The sequence below is a fragment of the Garra rufa genome, chromosome 1 (assembly GCF_049309525.1).
Source record: "Garra rufa chromosome 1, GarRuf1.0, whole genome shotgun sequence".
In the NCBI taxonomy this organism is placed as follows: domain Eukaryota; kingdom Metazoa; phylum Chordata; class Actinopteri; order Cypriniformes; family Cyprinidae; genus Garra; species Garra rufa.
In genome coordinates this window covers 52,992,820-53,010,152 of record NC_133361.1, presented here as the reverse complement: position 1 = coordinate 53,010,152, position 17,333 = coordinate 52,992,820, and the positions used below count along the sequence as shown (strand labels likewise).

Below are 17,333 nucleotides of genomic sequence, written 5' to 3'. Positions count from 1 at the left end.
GCTCTTGGTCCGTTTGTGGGTTGTTGAGGGGGGTTAACAGCCACGTCTTTAATGGATAACCGCGGTCTCCTGATAAATAATTACGCTCAATAAAATTAAAAAAAGTAAAACTTGGCTGTTTCCGATTCACGTATCCAAATTGGTCTTCGATCGCTTGCGGTTACATTAGGAAAACCGGGGATCGCTGCTAATTGCGCTTTGTTTGGCTGGTCAACTGCATGGTATGGAAATCTTATATACCTGCTAGACATGCGGATGATCCCGTCCCATACATCTGGCATTGCACGGCTCAAAGACGACTGGCTTAACCCAGAGCGGTCTGCCAGTTCTCTTGGGAAAGAACCATTTGCCAGGAAACCGAGCGTTATCAGCACCTGTAAGGGAACGGGTAATGCGTGGCTCCTCGCTGTCTCCAAATTTGGACCCAACTCAGCACAGAGCTCCAAGAGGAGCTCTTGGAGATCTGAAACAGCTTATAAGCCAGTCATCATCGTGGGCCAGAAAATCACCGTGATCCCTAAAAACGCGTTCCCTTCGGATTTGGCCATTGACAAAGTCCTCCAATAAGGCCAACACTGCCATTGCCATAGACTAAGGGATGTATACATTTGCAAATGCTTTTATATGTTCTAAATCACATAAATGGTAGAAAAATATTGTCTCAATTAACCCATTTTATCAATTATAAATTAATAGCAATGTTTTCCACATGTGTTGGTGCGATACTTTGTAGTGTGCAATTTAAAATAATTGCCTCTAGGAGTCGCCAAGGGACATAAAACAAACACACGCACAAAAAATACACGTACGCCAGACATGGAGTTGGCGTGGATCAACGCACATTCTCACGTTAATTTCATCGTTAGTAAATCCAAACGTGAGCGTGAAATCTGGCGTACGCAAAGTTTTTGTGCGTACGCAGCGTTGATACATGAGGCCCCAGCAGATCAGCCGGCTGAGCTTTATCATTGATCCTTATATGCTGAGAGAAGGGGACGTGCTAAAGGATCATCTGTAGGATCTCAGGTCATCTCAGAGCTTTCAGAAAGCATTTAGCAAATGTAGTGTATCTTGTCGCTGGCATGTGTAAAGCATCTGAACTCCACTTATAATGATAGTCTAGTTTTAGATCTATCTGACTCATAGATTTGTGCATTTTATTTGTTAAATATGTTTCCATATCCCAATTTCCCAAAGGAACTTTGTCTTAAAGGAGAAGTTCACTTCCAGAACAAAAATGTACAGATAATGTACTCACCCCCTTGTCATCCAAGATGTTCATGTCTTTCTTTCTTCAGTCGTAAAAATTATGTTTTTTGAGGAAAACATTTTAGGATTTCTCTCCATATAGTGGACTTCTATGGTGCCCCCGAGTTTGAACTTCCAAAATGCAGTTTAAATGCAGCTTCAAAGGACTCAAAACGATCCCAGCCGAGGAAGAAGGGTCTTATCTAGCGAAATGATCTGTTACTTTCTAAAAAAAAAAAAAGACAATTTATGTAATTTTTAATCTTAAATACTCATCTTGTCTAGCTCTGCGTATTTAATCATGTGCAACTACGAAAAAAAAAAAAAAAAAAAAAAAAAATATATATATATATATATATATATATTTTTTTTTTTTTCCGTAATTATATATAAAATAATGTTTATGTTAAATATATTTTGACCTGTGTGACTTTTAATCATGTGCAACTACGAAAAAAAAAAAAAAAAAAAAATATATATATATATATATATATATATATTTTTTTTTTTCGTAGTTATATATAAAATAATGTTTATGTTAAATATATTTTGACCTGTGTGACTTTTAATCATGTGCAACTACGAAAAAAAAAAAAATATATATATATATATATATATTTTTATATATAGTTTTTTTTTTTTCCGTAGTTGCACATGATTAAAAGTCACACAGGTCAAAATATATTTAACATAAACATTATTTTATTTCCCCTCATTAACATAAAAAAAAAAAAATTATACTGACCCCAAGTTTTTGAATGATAAAAAACATCTATATTGCAATTTTCACCTGGTTCAACTTATTTTCCAGAAAGTACAGTATTTATTTCCCCTTTTTGGGGCCTATCATTTTCGCATTAAAGTATGTACTTAATTGAGCCATAAGAATAATCAGTTCATCCCAAATGAGATCATAGCTCACTGGTGATTTAATCCGCTCCGGACAGCTGGACGAATGCAGGAATCATTTTGAACCATTTCCAACTTGAAATCCCATTAGACGTGAAATATACTGATGATTGTGGTTGCTTTTGCTTGGCTGGCGATGCTTAACGCTCTATGAAGCGAGTCCAGTCTTGGCTGGGTGGGCTGGTGGTTTTGCTTGCTGTAATTGTCTCTGATTATTTGCACTTAGAGCGGTCTGTACTTACCGAACTGCAGCGTACGGAGACCAGTGTACCGTTTCGTGCTTAAGTTGGGTTGTCGACTGGATTACATTCATGTTCTCTTGTTTCCTTGTCAGGATCCTAAAACCGCCTGCCATCAATAAGTAATCTCAGGCCAGAGCCGGGTCAGGTGATGTTCAGGAGCTGCTGGACTTCACAGCTCTGCTTTTACGATCACACATTTTATGTCTCAATGGTTTGTTTGTGTTGCTTCAGGTTGCACTAGACAAATAGAGACGCTTGCAGGTTATTATACTCAGTGCTTTAGTGTAGTTCTTGATTTGAAGGTGTATTTCCCATCCACACACTTTTTTAGAAAAAGCTGGGACTGGAGCAGTACTCAAAGGTACCAAAGCTAAAAATACATCTTTGTACCTTTTTTAGTCCAAAATAGTACATATTAGTACATTACAGTTACAAATTAATACTTAATATTAAAATGACATGTACCTTATGGTATGTTTTAGTGCTTTAATGCATAATAGTGCTTTAAAAGTGCTTATTAGTACCTAAATGGTGCATTATTACCTTAAATGTATATATTAGTGCTTAAAAATGACATATTACTGCCCTAACGGAACATATTTAATAGTGCATATTAGTACATTAATGGTACATTTTAGTGGTTTAATACATATTAGTGCTTTACAGGTGTTTAGTAGTACCTAAATGGTGCATATTATTACCTTAAAGGTCTATATTAGTGCTTTTAAAATGACATATTACTGCCATAAAGGTACATTTTAGTGCTTTAATACATATTAGTGCTTTAAAAGTGCTTATTGGTACCTAAATGGTGCATATTAGTGTTTCAAAATTGCATATTATTACCTTAAAGGTCTATATTAGTGCTTTAAAATGACATATTGCTGCCATAAAGGTACATTTTAGTGCTTTAATACATATTAGTGCTTTAAAAGTGCTTATTGGTACCTAAATGGTGCATATTAGTGTTTCAAAATGCATATTATTACCTTAAAGGTCTATATTAGTGCTTTAAAATGACATATTGCTTCCATAAAGGTACATTTTAGTGCTTTAATACATATTAGTGCTTTAAAAGTGCTTATTGGTACCTAAATGGTGCATATTAGTGCTTCAAAATTGCATATTATTACCTTAAAGGTCTATATTAGTGCTTTAAAATGACATATTGCTGCCATAAAGGTACATTTTAGTGCTTTAATACATATTAGTGCTTTAAAAGTCCTTATTGGTACCTAAATGGTGCATATTAGTGTTTCAAAATTGCATATTATTACCTTAAAGGTCTATATTAGTGCTTTAAAATGACATATTGCTTCCATAAAGGTACATTTTAGTGCTTTAATACATATTAGTGCTTTAAAAGTCCTTATTGGTACCTAAATGGTGCATATTAGTGTTTCAAAATTGCATATTATTACCTTAAAGGTCTATATTAGTGCTTTAAAATGACATATTGCTGCCCTAACGGTACATTTTAGTGCTTTAAAAGTGCTTATTGGTACCTAAATGGTGCATATTAGTGCTTTAAAGGTACATATTAGTGTTTTAAAATCGCATATTATTACCTTAAAGTACATATTAGTGCTTTAAAATTACATATAAGTACCTTAATGGTTCCTTATTAGTCCCATATTAGTGCTTTACAAGTGTTTAGTAGTACCTAAATGGTGCATATAAGTACTTTAAAGGTATAAATTCGTGTTTTAAAGTGACATATTACTGCCTTAATGGTACATTTAAGACATTTTAAAAGTACATATTAGTGTTTTAAAATTGCATATTATTACCTTAAAGGTGCATATTAGTGCTTTAAAAGTTTTTATTAATACCTAAATGGTGCATATTAGTTATTTAAATGTACATATTAATGCTTTAAATGACATATTATTACCTTATATTAGTGCTTTGAAAGTGCATATTAGTACCTTAATTGTACATATTAGTACCTTAAAGGTACATATTAATGCTTTAAAGATAGATATTACTACCTAAATGTTACATTTTAGTATGTTAATACATATTAGTGCTTTAAAAGTTCTTATTAGTACCTTAACTGTACATATTAGTGCTTTAAAGATGCATATTATTACCTAAATGGGACATATTAGTATTTTAAATGGACATATTATTACCTTAAAGGTAAATATTAATACTTTGAAGGTGCATATTAATGCTTTTAAATTACATATATAGTACCTTGATGGTACATTTTAGTGCTTTAAAACATATTCGTTTTTTAAAAGTGCCTTAAAAATCAGAATTAGTACCTAAATGGGGCATATTAGTGATTTAGTACCTTAAAGGTATGTATTAGTGTTTTAAAGATACATATTAGTACCTAAATAGTAGGTGTCAGTACCTTAAATGTACAAGTTAGTTAGTAAAGGTGCGTTGAAAGTACATATGTGACCCTGGACCACAAAACCAGTCATAAGGTTAAATTTTACAAAACTGAGACATCATATGAAAGCTCAATAAATAAGCTTTCTATTGATGTATGGTTTGTTAGGATAGGACAATATTTGGCCGAGATACATCTATTTGAAGATCTGAAATCTAAGGGTGCAAAAAATCAAAATACTGAGAAAAACACCTTTAAAGTTGTCCAAATTAAGTTCTTAGCAATGCATATTACTAATCAAAAATTACATTTTGATAGGTTTACAGTAGGAATTTTACAAAAAATCTTCATGGAACATGATCTTTACTTAATGTCCTAATGATTTTTGACATAAAAGAAAAATCAATAATTTTGACCCATGCAATGTATTTTTGGCTATTGCTACAAACATACCCCAGCGACTTAAGACTGGTTTTGTGGTCCAGGGTCACATATAGGTGTGTTGCTGTTCATTTGCATAGTGATTTTTGCATCACAGTTTTGTTTGCAGCATGCCAAATGTGCAGTATATGATAGCATAATCCTCTCCATCACCCTGCTAATGAGTGTTAATATCTTTGCTAAGCTGATGGATGACTCAGATATGAGGGGCATGACTCTGGGAAACAGCCATCACCGGCTTTTCCTGGACGTCCGGAAAGCTGTAATCGCTGTCAGATAGGTCAGCAGAGATCTGTCCTCTGCAACCTTGAAGAATGTGCAGCCTTTGAAAAAAATACCTTTGGAAACATTAATGAAGCTTGATTTTCGTGCGTTTTTTCCATCAAGGCAAATTTATCTTGCTGTTCGAAAGTTTTGGGGTTGGTGAGGTTTTTGAAAGAAGACTCTTCTGCACATCAAGGCTGCATTTATTTGATCAAAAATACAGTAAAACAGTAAAATTGTAAAATATTATTACAATTTAAAATAACAACTTTCTATTTGAATATATTGTAAAATGTAATTTATTCCTGTGAAGCAAAGCTGAATTTTCTGCATCATTACTGCAGTCTTCAGTGTCACATGATCCTTCAGATGTAATATTCAAGAAACTATGGAAGCTCATTTCCGCCACTGAATAAAACTTTGAAAAGGTAATTGCGACTTAACTCACAATTCTGACTTTTTTTTTTCTGAATTGCGTGATACAAACTCGCAATTCTGACTTTTTTTTTGTAATTTGCAATTGTTCTAAAGTCAGAATTGCAAGATATAAACTCGCAATTCTGAGAAATGAAGTCAGAATTGTGAGATATAAATTCTGTGAACATATCAGTCTTTTTTCTTTTATATCTCGCAATTCAGACTTTATTTCTTTATATAGAACTGTGAGATATAAAGTCAGAATTGCGAGATGTAAAATCACAATTATTAAAAATAAAGTCTGAATTTTGAGATATAAAGTCAGAATTGCAAGATATAAACTCGCAATTCTGATTTTTTTTCTTGCAATTGTGAGTTATTTTTAGTAATTGTGATTTTACATCTCACAATTCTGACTTCATATCTTGCAATTCTGACATTTTTCTCGCAATTGTGAGTCTACATTTTGCAATTCTGCCTTTTTTTTCTCAGAACTGAGATATAGTCACAATTGCGAGAAATGAAGTCAGAATTGCAAGATACAAACACGCAATTGCAAGAAAAAAATCTGAATTGCGAGTTTATATCTTGCAATTCTGACTTTATATCTCACAATTCTGACTTTATTTTTTAGTAATTCTGACTTTATTTTTAGTAATTCTAACTTTATTTTTAGTAATTGTGAGTATATATCTCGCAATTCTGACTTTATATCTTGCAATTCTGACTTTATTTTTTAGTAATTCTGACTTTATTTTTAGTAATTCTAACTTTATTTTTATTAATTGTGAGTATATATCTCGCAATTCTGACTTTATATCTCACAATTCTGACTTTATTTTTTAGTAATTCTGACTTTATTTTTAGTAATTCTAACTTTATTTTTAGTAATTGTGAGTATATATCTCGCAATTCTGACTTTATATCTTGCAATTCTGACTTTATTTTTTAGTAATTCTGACTTTATTTTTAGTAATTCTAACTTTATTTTTATTAATTGTGAGTATATATCTCGCAATTCTGACTTTATATCTCACAATTCTGACTTTATTTTTTAGTAATTCTGACTTTATTTTTTGTAATTCTAACTTTATTTTTAGTAATTGTGAGTATATATCTCGCAATTCTGACTTTATATCTTGCAATTCTGACTTTATTTTTTAGTAATTCTGACTTTATTTTTAGTAATTCTAACTTTATTTTTAGTAATTGTGAGTATATATCTCGCAATTCTGACTTTATATCTCACAATTCTGACTTTATTTTTTAGTAATTCTGACTTTATTTTTAGTAATTCTAACTTTATTTTTAGTAATTGTGAGTATATATCTCGCAATTCTGACTTTATATCTTGCAATTCTGACTTTATTTTTTAGTAATTCTGACTTTATTTTTTAGTAATTCTGACTTTATTTTTAGTAATTCTAACTTTATTTTTAGTAATTGTGAGTATATATCTCGCAATTCTGACTTTATATCTCACAATTCTGACTTTATTTTTTAGTAATTCTGACTTTATTTTTTGTAATTCTAACTTTATTTTTAGTAATTGTGAGTATATATCTCGCAATTCTGACTTTATATCTTGCAATTCTGACTTTTTTCCTCAGTACTGTGAGATATAAATTCACAATTGTGAGAAAAAAAGTCAGAATTGCAAGATACAAACTCACAATTGCGAGAAAAAAGTCAGTATGGTGACTTTATCTCACATTTCTGACTTTATTTTTTCGCAGTTGTGATTTTATATCTCACAGTTCTGAGAAAAAAGTCAGAGTTGCGAGATACAAACTCGCAATCGCGAGAGAAAAAGTCAGAATTGCGAGTTTATATCTCGCAATTCTGACTTTATATCTCACAATTCTGACTTTATATCAAACAAATCTGACTTTTTGTCTCGCAATTGTGACTTTTTATCTCACAGTTCTGAGAAAAAAGTACGAATTGCAAGATACAAACTCACAATTGTGAGAAAAAAATCTGAATTGTCAGTTTATATCTTGCAATTCTGACTTTATATCTCACAGTTCTGACTATTTCTCGCAATTCTGAGATATAAATTTACAATTACGAGAAAGCTTTTAAATGGTATTTATTTGCTTATTTACTATTAATTTACGATTAATCGATTCAAAAGTAGTTTATGTTTGCACACTATGTTCGTACTGTGCATGTTCAATGTATATATAAATACACACACATACGTGTATACATTAAGGAAAAATATGTTAGATTTATATGTAAAATATATATGATATGCAAGTGTTTACATACAAATACATACAAATATTTAAAAAAATGGATACTTGTATGTATATATACATAAATATACACTGTACGCACACATATAGTATACAAACATAAACTTTTATTTTGAATCAATTAATCGCATCTAATCGCTTTGCAGCTCTGATTTATTTACTTACTTATTTATTTGCATTACCACATTAAACTCAATCTTTAGCTCTCTGTGAAACTGCACCTGTCACAAAAACTGAACGACATACTATGATTTTGTTCCTCGTATTTTCTTTTGGAAAGGTAATTATGATAAACATTCCCCATGGGTGACCCAAAATTTACTTTTGGAGAAAAAAATGACCTTGGGAAATTGATATATGAATTTAAATGGGTTGTCACATTAGTGAATGTCAGATTAGTGTTCTTGGTTGAATTAAAGCCATGCATTGTGTTTCCTTTCCTAATAAAGCCAACTGGAAAGCAGCTTTTATTTACCTGCCAAAGAAATTTGTTACTTTCATTTGGCAAGTAATGAGCATTTTGAACCTGGTGTTTTGTTATGCAAAAAAAAAAAAAAAAAAAAAAAAAGACATTTAACGGGACATTTAATTTAAGCTAATCTAGCTATATATTTTTTTTGACATTGTAGATTGTTAGTTATGCATTTAACATCCATTTATATGTACTTCCACTTTTGCAAGTGAGCATTTTTAATGACATGCTGAATGACAGTCATCAGTCTGATTTCGGGATCTGGCTCAGTGATGCACCAGATGTTTTGTTTTAATCAGGTCTAGAGTTTGTCCTTCATTTTTTATCATTATTTTTAACCAGTGAACGGGTTTGTCCCAAACTCGTGATGCTATTAGGCACCGGTGTGCAGTGTCTTCTTAACGCAATGGGAGGTTGATTGCAAACGGCTTGTCTAAGGCTGAGTTCGGAGGGAAATGTTATTGTTTTTTGGGCTGGGACTCTGGTTTGGATTTGGAATTTAATTTGGCTAAAGGCGAAAGCCCTGGATGTGTCTGCAGGGGTCCGTGGGATCTCACATCTGCACATAGAGACAGTGATCCTGCTGTGAGAAACAGCTCATGGGGCGTATAGGGTCACAAGGCCAAAGGTCAAACACAACAAGAGCTTTCAGAAGATGTGCAGCTCCAGACTAAATAATTTACTGTTGGTTTAAAAATCTAATTTTGTTCATTATACTGTTGTGATTTAAAATGTCTATTTTTTTAATGATTACATATTTAATTTGCAATTTATATTCAAATTTATTTAAATATTTACTTTAACGTAAATATATATTAAACAAATGATAAATATACATTATTAATTGCATTATTTAGTAATTATGATGGATAAAATAATTATAATAAATTAATAATAGAATCATTATAAATGTAAAATTTTTTACATTTATAAAATATTTAAATATATTACAATATATATAAAATTATATAAAATATAAATATTAATTCTAAATTGATTTAAATATTTAATTTAAAGTAAATCTATATTAAACAAATTATAAATAAACATTCTAACACACACACACACACACACACACACACACACACACACACACACACACACACACACACACACACACACACACACACACACAATATATATAAAATGTATTTATTTATTTATTTATTTAAATATAGTACAATATAAATATAAATGATAAATTAAATGTTATTTAATAATGTAATAGTAAGAAAAAATATATATATATATGTAAATAAATATAATATAAATTTAAATTATGAATTAATTTAAATATTTAATTTAAAATAAATCTATATTAAGCAAATTATTAAAGTACATTCTAAATATAATATTATAAATTACATAATATTTAATAATTAAAATAAAATGCATTTTAAAATACGTATTAATAATTTATTATACATGTAATGTTTAATATAAATATAAAATATAATATTTAAAAATAAAGTATGCACACACTCATACATATATGTAAGTAAATATAAATTGTAAATTAAATATTTTTTAGTAATTAAAATAAATTCTGAATAAACATTTTAAATATAATATTATAAATAACATATTTAATAATTACTCACGTATTAATAAAGTATGATAAATGTTATATTTTAATATATTTTAATATTAATATAAAAATAAATATAATACAAAAAATAAAGTATACACACACATGTAATATATATGTAAGCAAATATAAATATAAATTCTAAATTAAATATTTTTTAATAATTAAAATAAATTATGAATATACATTTTAAATATAATATTATAAATCACATAATATTTAATTATTAAAATAAAATACACATGTATTAAAAAAGTATTATACATGCAATGTTTAAATATAAAGATTTAAAATATTTAAATATATTACAAAATAAATATAAAAAATAAATAAAATATTTAAAAAAAGTACACACACATGTAATATATGTAAATAAATATAATATAATACATATTTGTTTATTTATATAAAAAGATAAATATAATACACATGTAAATAAATATAATATAAATTCTAAATTAAATATTTTTTTAATAATTAAAATAAATTCTGAATATATATTTTAATATAAATATTTAAAATATTTTAATATATTACAATATAAATATAAATAAATTAAATATTACAAATAAAGTATATGCACACATATGTAATATATAAGTAAATAAAAATAAAAATTCTAAATTAAATATCTTTTTTAATAATTAAAATAAATTCTGAATATTCATTCCAAATGTAATATTCTAAATGACATTATTTAATAATTAAAATAAAGTACTCACGTATTAATAAAATATAATAAATGTAATATTTTATTATATATATTTAATTTAATATTTAAAATATTTAAATATAAATATAAAAAATAAATAAAATATAAAAAAATAAAAATATGTAATACACATGTAAATAAATACAATATAAATATAAATATAAATTCTAAATAAAATATAATTTAATAATTAAAATAAAGTGTGTGTATATATATATTTATATATAAAATCAAGTATAATTATATAAGTTTATATATTTGAGTAATTATAAAATGTGTGTGTGTGTGTGTGTGTGTGTGTGTGTGTGTGTGTGTGTGTGTGTGTGTATATATATTGTTGTCTAAATATAAATACTAAATTAAATATAATATAATTCAATAAATCAAACATTTCTCTCTCTCTCAGTCTCTTTCGCTTTCTATGTCTTATTTTTAAATATAAAATCAATTAAATCCAGTTAAATTCTTTCAAATTTAGACTATTATTCACAGATGGCACCCAAACAGTTGATAGTAACAATTCCCTGCTACTGAACCTTTAGACAGATTTAAAGGGATATTCAGCTTATGAAACATTATCACTCTTTCGCCTGTCGACCTGGCTCTTAATCCATATTTGAGAAACGAAGGGGGCCATATTTGCTCCATTTACGAGTGTCACGTCCTGCATCTCTGTTAATCCTGCTGTTGATGGTGTGATATCACAACATCTGGTCATTTCTGAAATGGATTAGAGGAGCATTTCTTCTTCCATACAGTGCAGCTGCAGTCATTTAGCTCATCTGAGATCGCTTATATTTTACATAAGCCCAATATGTTCTCAAATGCCATACAGTATGCACTTGATTTCTCAACATAATGGCCTTGTGTGAATAGTGTTGAGAGTGTTTAGTGACAGAACTTTAAGGACTCCAAACTGAGTGAATGTTTAAAAGCCAGATAATAGAGCAGAACTGTAAAGAGTGCAACCTTAAGGCTGATGATACACGGGGGAACTTTTTGAGCAATTTTGACAGGCAACTTTGGGAATGTTGCCATCAAACCAGGCAAAACATTTATTATTTTATTTTATTATTTATTTATTTATTTGTATTTATTTCAGCAGAAAATACCAAGTGCATGCTTATAATTATGATTTACTATTTTCTTTTATTTAAATATATTACTATATGAATTAAAAAAAAATTAAATATAAAAAATAAAAATAAATGTAATATTTTATTTTAATATAAATATTTAAACATATTACAATATAAATATAAAAAAATAAATTGAATATTAAAAAACAAAAAGCACACACACAAACACACATATGTAATATATATGTAAATAAATATAAATTCTAAATTAAATATTTCATTAAAATAAATTCTGAATATTTTAAATATAATATTGTAAATTACATATTATGTAATAATTGAAATAAAGTACACACATATTAAAGTATTATATATGCAATATTTTAATGTGAATATTTAAAATATTTTATTTTATTATTTTATTTTTCTCAGGAAAAAAAAACTTTTTTTCTAAAAAAAATATTTTATTTTATTTTATTTTATTCAGGAAAACATATTTTTCAAAAATTTTTTATTTTATTTTATTTTATTTTATTTTATTTTATTTTATTATCTCAGCAGAAAATACCAAGTGCATGCTTATACTTATTACCCAGCTAAGACACTTACTAATTTTTTATTTAATTATATTTAAATATATTATTATATAAATATAAAAAAATTTAAAGTATTTAAACATATTACAATATAAATATAAAAAATAAATTAAATATTAAAAAACAAAAAGCGCACACAAGCACACACATATATGTAATATATATGTAAATAAATATGAATTCTAAATTAAATATTTAATAAAAATAAATTCTGAATATACATCCTAAATATAAAATTGTAAATGACATATTATGTAATAATTAAAATAAAGTACACACATATTAAAGTATTATATTTGTAATATTTTATTATGAATATTTAAAATATTTTATTTTATTTTATTATTTAATTTTTCTCAGGAAAAAAAATTCTAATATTATATTTGTAATATTTTGATATAATATTTGTTGTGCATTTTTAAAATATGCAACCATACATGCTAATATTACTCACAAGCCCTTGCATTAGAGGAATTTAAGAGTTTATATAGCAGTTAATTTGATTTTATTTTACCTCTGAGGAACAGAACCCTATATTTCTGACTCTTTTGATGAGCCTCTATGCGATCCAAACTTCAGTCAGGTGCTGCCAGTATTTGAGGACGTGGCTCATTGTGGTTTGAAACGCTCACATGTGGCACATTAATCGACCACCATCAGTCACAACAGACTCGGGCCACTCCGAACACTCGAGGTCAGCGTACATCTGGACGTGGCGTAACTCCCGAACACTTTTGCTGCTTTATCTTTTGTAATCCACATGTGACTTTTTGATCTCCGAGTGCTGTGTGAGTCACATTGTGTGTTTGTCTTTTTGAGTTGGAAGAAGTGTGTGTGTGTGTGTGTGTGTGTGTGTGTGTTTGAAGAAGAAGCATGTTTATGCAAGTGTGTAATCTCTCTTGTGGTTAAACGCTCTCCCATCTGTCCTCTGTGTGTGTGGCAATCCTAACGCACACTAACAATATGCTAGTTTAAGAAACACAGTTCTGTCTAGGGATGTTCAACACCAGGACATGTCTGGGGGTTTTCTGAATCACTGGTAGATTAACAGGAAATGAAAAGCATGATAATGGATGGAGTTAAAGACAAATCAGTGCAAGTAAAATGTATTTTTATCGCATTTCACAATCTCTCTTATGAATGGTGAGCATTTGGCAAGATAGCAAATGATTATTTTTTGTTTTAAAAGTGGTTTTATAATTTTTATGTTCTATTATTTATTTATTTTCAATAGAAAATACAAAGTGCTTTTTGTCTATATTTATTACCTAGAAATACCTGACAAATTAGTTTTTATTAAAAAAATATTATTATTTTTTTTTTACCTCAGCAGAAAATTTTATTTTATTTTATTTTATTTTATTTTATTTTATTTTATTTTATTTTATTTTATTTTATTTTATTTTATTTTATTTTATTTTATTTTATTTTATTTTATTTTATTTTATTTTATTTTATTTTATTTTATTTTATGAAAAATACCAAGTGTTTGGCGCTATACTTTTTACCCAGCTGTGAAATTTACTATTTTATTTTATTTTATTATATATATATATATATATATATATATATATATATATATATATATATATATATATATATATATATATATATATGTGTGTATGTATGTATGTATATGTAATTTTTTTCTTTTTTTTTTTTACCTTGGCAGAAAATACCAAGTACTTGTTTATACTTATTACCCAGCTAAGATGTGTACTATTTTTCATTTAATTTAATAATATTTTATTTTTTATTTTATTTTTATTTATTTTATTATTATTACATTTTTTTTATTTAATTTTGTCAATTTAATTTAATGATTTAATTTATATAAATTTATATCATTTAATTTAATTTAATTATTTTTTATTTATGTTTTATTTTATATTTTATTTTATTTTATTTCATTTTTATACTTATTACCCAGGTAAGATGTGTACTTTTTAAAATTCATTTAATTAATTTAATTTTATGTAATTTTATTTTAATTTTGCAAGATAATAAATGATTATTTTCTATTTTAAAAGGTATTTTATTGTATTATTTTTATGTTCTATTATTTATTTATTTTTAACAGAAAATACAAAGTGCTTTTATCTTATAATATTTTATAAAAAAAAAAAAAATACCAAGTGTTTGTCGCTATACTTATTACCTAGCTGAAAAAATTTACTATTTTATTTTATATATTTGTATTTTATTTTATTTTATCATAATTTGTTACCTAGGCAGAAAATAGCAAGTGCTTGTTTATACTTATTACCCAGCTAAGATTTGTACTATTTTTTCATTTAATTTAATAGTTTAATTTAATGTAATTTTTGTTATTTATTTAATTTATTTATTCATTTTATTATTATTTATATTTTTATTATTGAAAATGTTAAATTAAATTATTTAATTTAATTTAATTATTTAATTTTATTTTATTGTATTATTTTTTTTATTTAGTTAATTTAATGTTGTTTAATTTCATTTAATTTAACTATTTATTTTATTGTTTTTTTATTTTATTTTATTTTATATTTATTTTTATTTTATTTTATTTTATTTTATTTCATTATTACCAAGTGCCTTGTTCATACTTATTACCCAGCTAAGATGTGTACTATTTTTTTTTTTTTATTATTTTATTTTATTTTATTTTATGAAAAATACAAAGTGCTTGTTGTCTATACTTATTACCCAGCTGAGAAATTTCTTCTTTTCTTTTCTTTTATACATTTTTGCATGCATCTTTGTGTCAGAGGTGTTTAATATATATTTCTAATATTTTAATATAATATTTGTTGTGCATTTTTCAAATTTGCAACCAGCCATGCCAATATTATTCACAGACCCATGCATTAGAGGAGTTCATGACAGTACTTTTTTGACTTTTCCAGTAGCAAAGAATGCAAGAGCAATTAATTTATTTGGATGCTCATGCAAACAGTATGTGCCAAAGTGTTGAGTAATATTGCATTATCAAGCTTATTTGTTACAATACTGGCATACTGTAATAATAAGTAATTAGTTGCAAATGTGATTTGAGATGATTTGTGACCAGAGGCATAATGTCAGTGTTGTCTGCAGAAACCAATTCAATGGAAACTAATTGAAATCTTCATCAGGCTCTGATGAAATGACTGTAAGCGTTTTTGATGGGAACAGATAATGATGTGGTTTTGAATAATTCTTTGAAATCATTAAATGCAAAGAGATGCACCTGTGTGTAACGACAGATCTTGCCTACTTTATGTCCGCAGGTTCCTCATGGTCCTAGTGTGTCTGATATTCAGTGTCCTGTCCACCATCGAGCAGTATGCAGACTTTGCAACAGGATCTCTCTTCTGGATGGTGAGCGTTATCAAATTATTTTTATTTTTTATTTGTCATTTTATTTAAATATTTGTTATGTTATATTATTATTTTTTTTTTTTTAAATCTACTAATTTTAATTTAATTTTTTACATTTAATTTAGTTTAATTATTATTATTATTATTTTTTTTTTTTTACCTCAGCAGAAAATACCAAGTGCATGTTTATACTTATTACTCAGCTAAGGCACATATTTTGATTTATTTTATTTTATTTTATTTTATTTTATTTTATTTTATTTTATTTTTTATTTATTTTTTTACCTCAGCAGTAATACCAAGTTTATACCATGTTTATACTTATTACTCAGCTAAGGCACATATTTTGATTTATTTTATTTTATTTTATTTTATTTTATTTTATTTTTTATTTTTTACATCAGCAGTAATACCAAGTGCATGTTTATACTTATTACCCAGCTAAGACATCTATTATTTTTTATTTTATTTTATTTTATTTTAATTTTTAACATTTTTTTTTACCTCAGCAGAAAATACCAAGTGCAAGTTTTTACTTACTACCCAGCTAAGACTTCTACAAATTTTTATTTATTTATTTATTTATTTAATTAATTTAATTTAATTTAATTTAATTTAATTTCTGGGAAAATGCCAAGTGTTTGTTATCTAGTACCTAGATGAGACATCTACCATTTATTTTATTTTATTTTATTTATTTTATTTATTTTATTTTATTTTATTTTATTTTATTTTATTTTATTTTATTTTATTTTATTTTATTTTATTTTATTTTATTTTATTTTATTTTATTTTATTTTATTTTATTTTATTTTATACCATACCTCAGTGGAAAATACCAAGTGCATGTTTGTACTTGTTACCCAGCTAAGACATCTACTAATTTCAATTTTATTTTATTTTTATTTAAATTAATTTTATTTTTTTTACCTCAGCAGAAAATAACAAGTGCATGTTTATACTTATTACCCAGCAAAGACATCTACAATTTTTGTTTTAGTTGTTTTATATTATATTATATTATATTTTATTTTACTATTTTACTATTTAAAATTAAATTAAATTAAATATTTTTTATGTTTTGTTTTATTTAATTTAATGTTTTACCTCAGCAGAAAATACCAAATGCATGTTTATACTTATTACCCAGCTAAGTTAATTTTATTTTAATGTTTTAATTTAATTTAACTTATTTAAAAAAAAAATTAGTTTAAATTAATTAAATTTTTTAATTTATTTTTTTAAATTTAGTTTAAATTAATTAAATTTTTAAATTATTTTTTAAATTAAATTTTTTACCTTAGAAAAATACCAAGTGCATGTTTATAATTATTATTTAGCTAAGCCATCTACTAATTTTATTTTTTTATTATAATGTTTTTATTTAATTTTATTTTATCTCAGGAAAAATGGCAAGT

The 17,333-nt window shown here is 26.3% G+C and overlaps 1 protein-coding gene across 1 annotated transcript in view; it reads left to right on the top strand.

Moving 5' to 3' along the window:
* The first annotated feature begins 931 nt into the window (after positions 1-931).
* The window catches only part of kcnq1.2 (potassium voltage-gated channel, KQT-like subfamily, member 1.2), a 39,512-nt gene continuing 23,110 nt past the window's right edge, over positions 932-17,333 (top strand). The window contains exons 1-2 of the mRNA XM_073833147.1: positions 932-1,014; positions 15,825-15,915. Of these exons, the coding sequence (XP_073689248.1) occupies positions 932-1,014; positions 15,825-15,915 (174 nt within the window). The remainder of the gene's footprint in view (positions 1,015-15,824; positions 15,916-17,333) is intronic.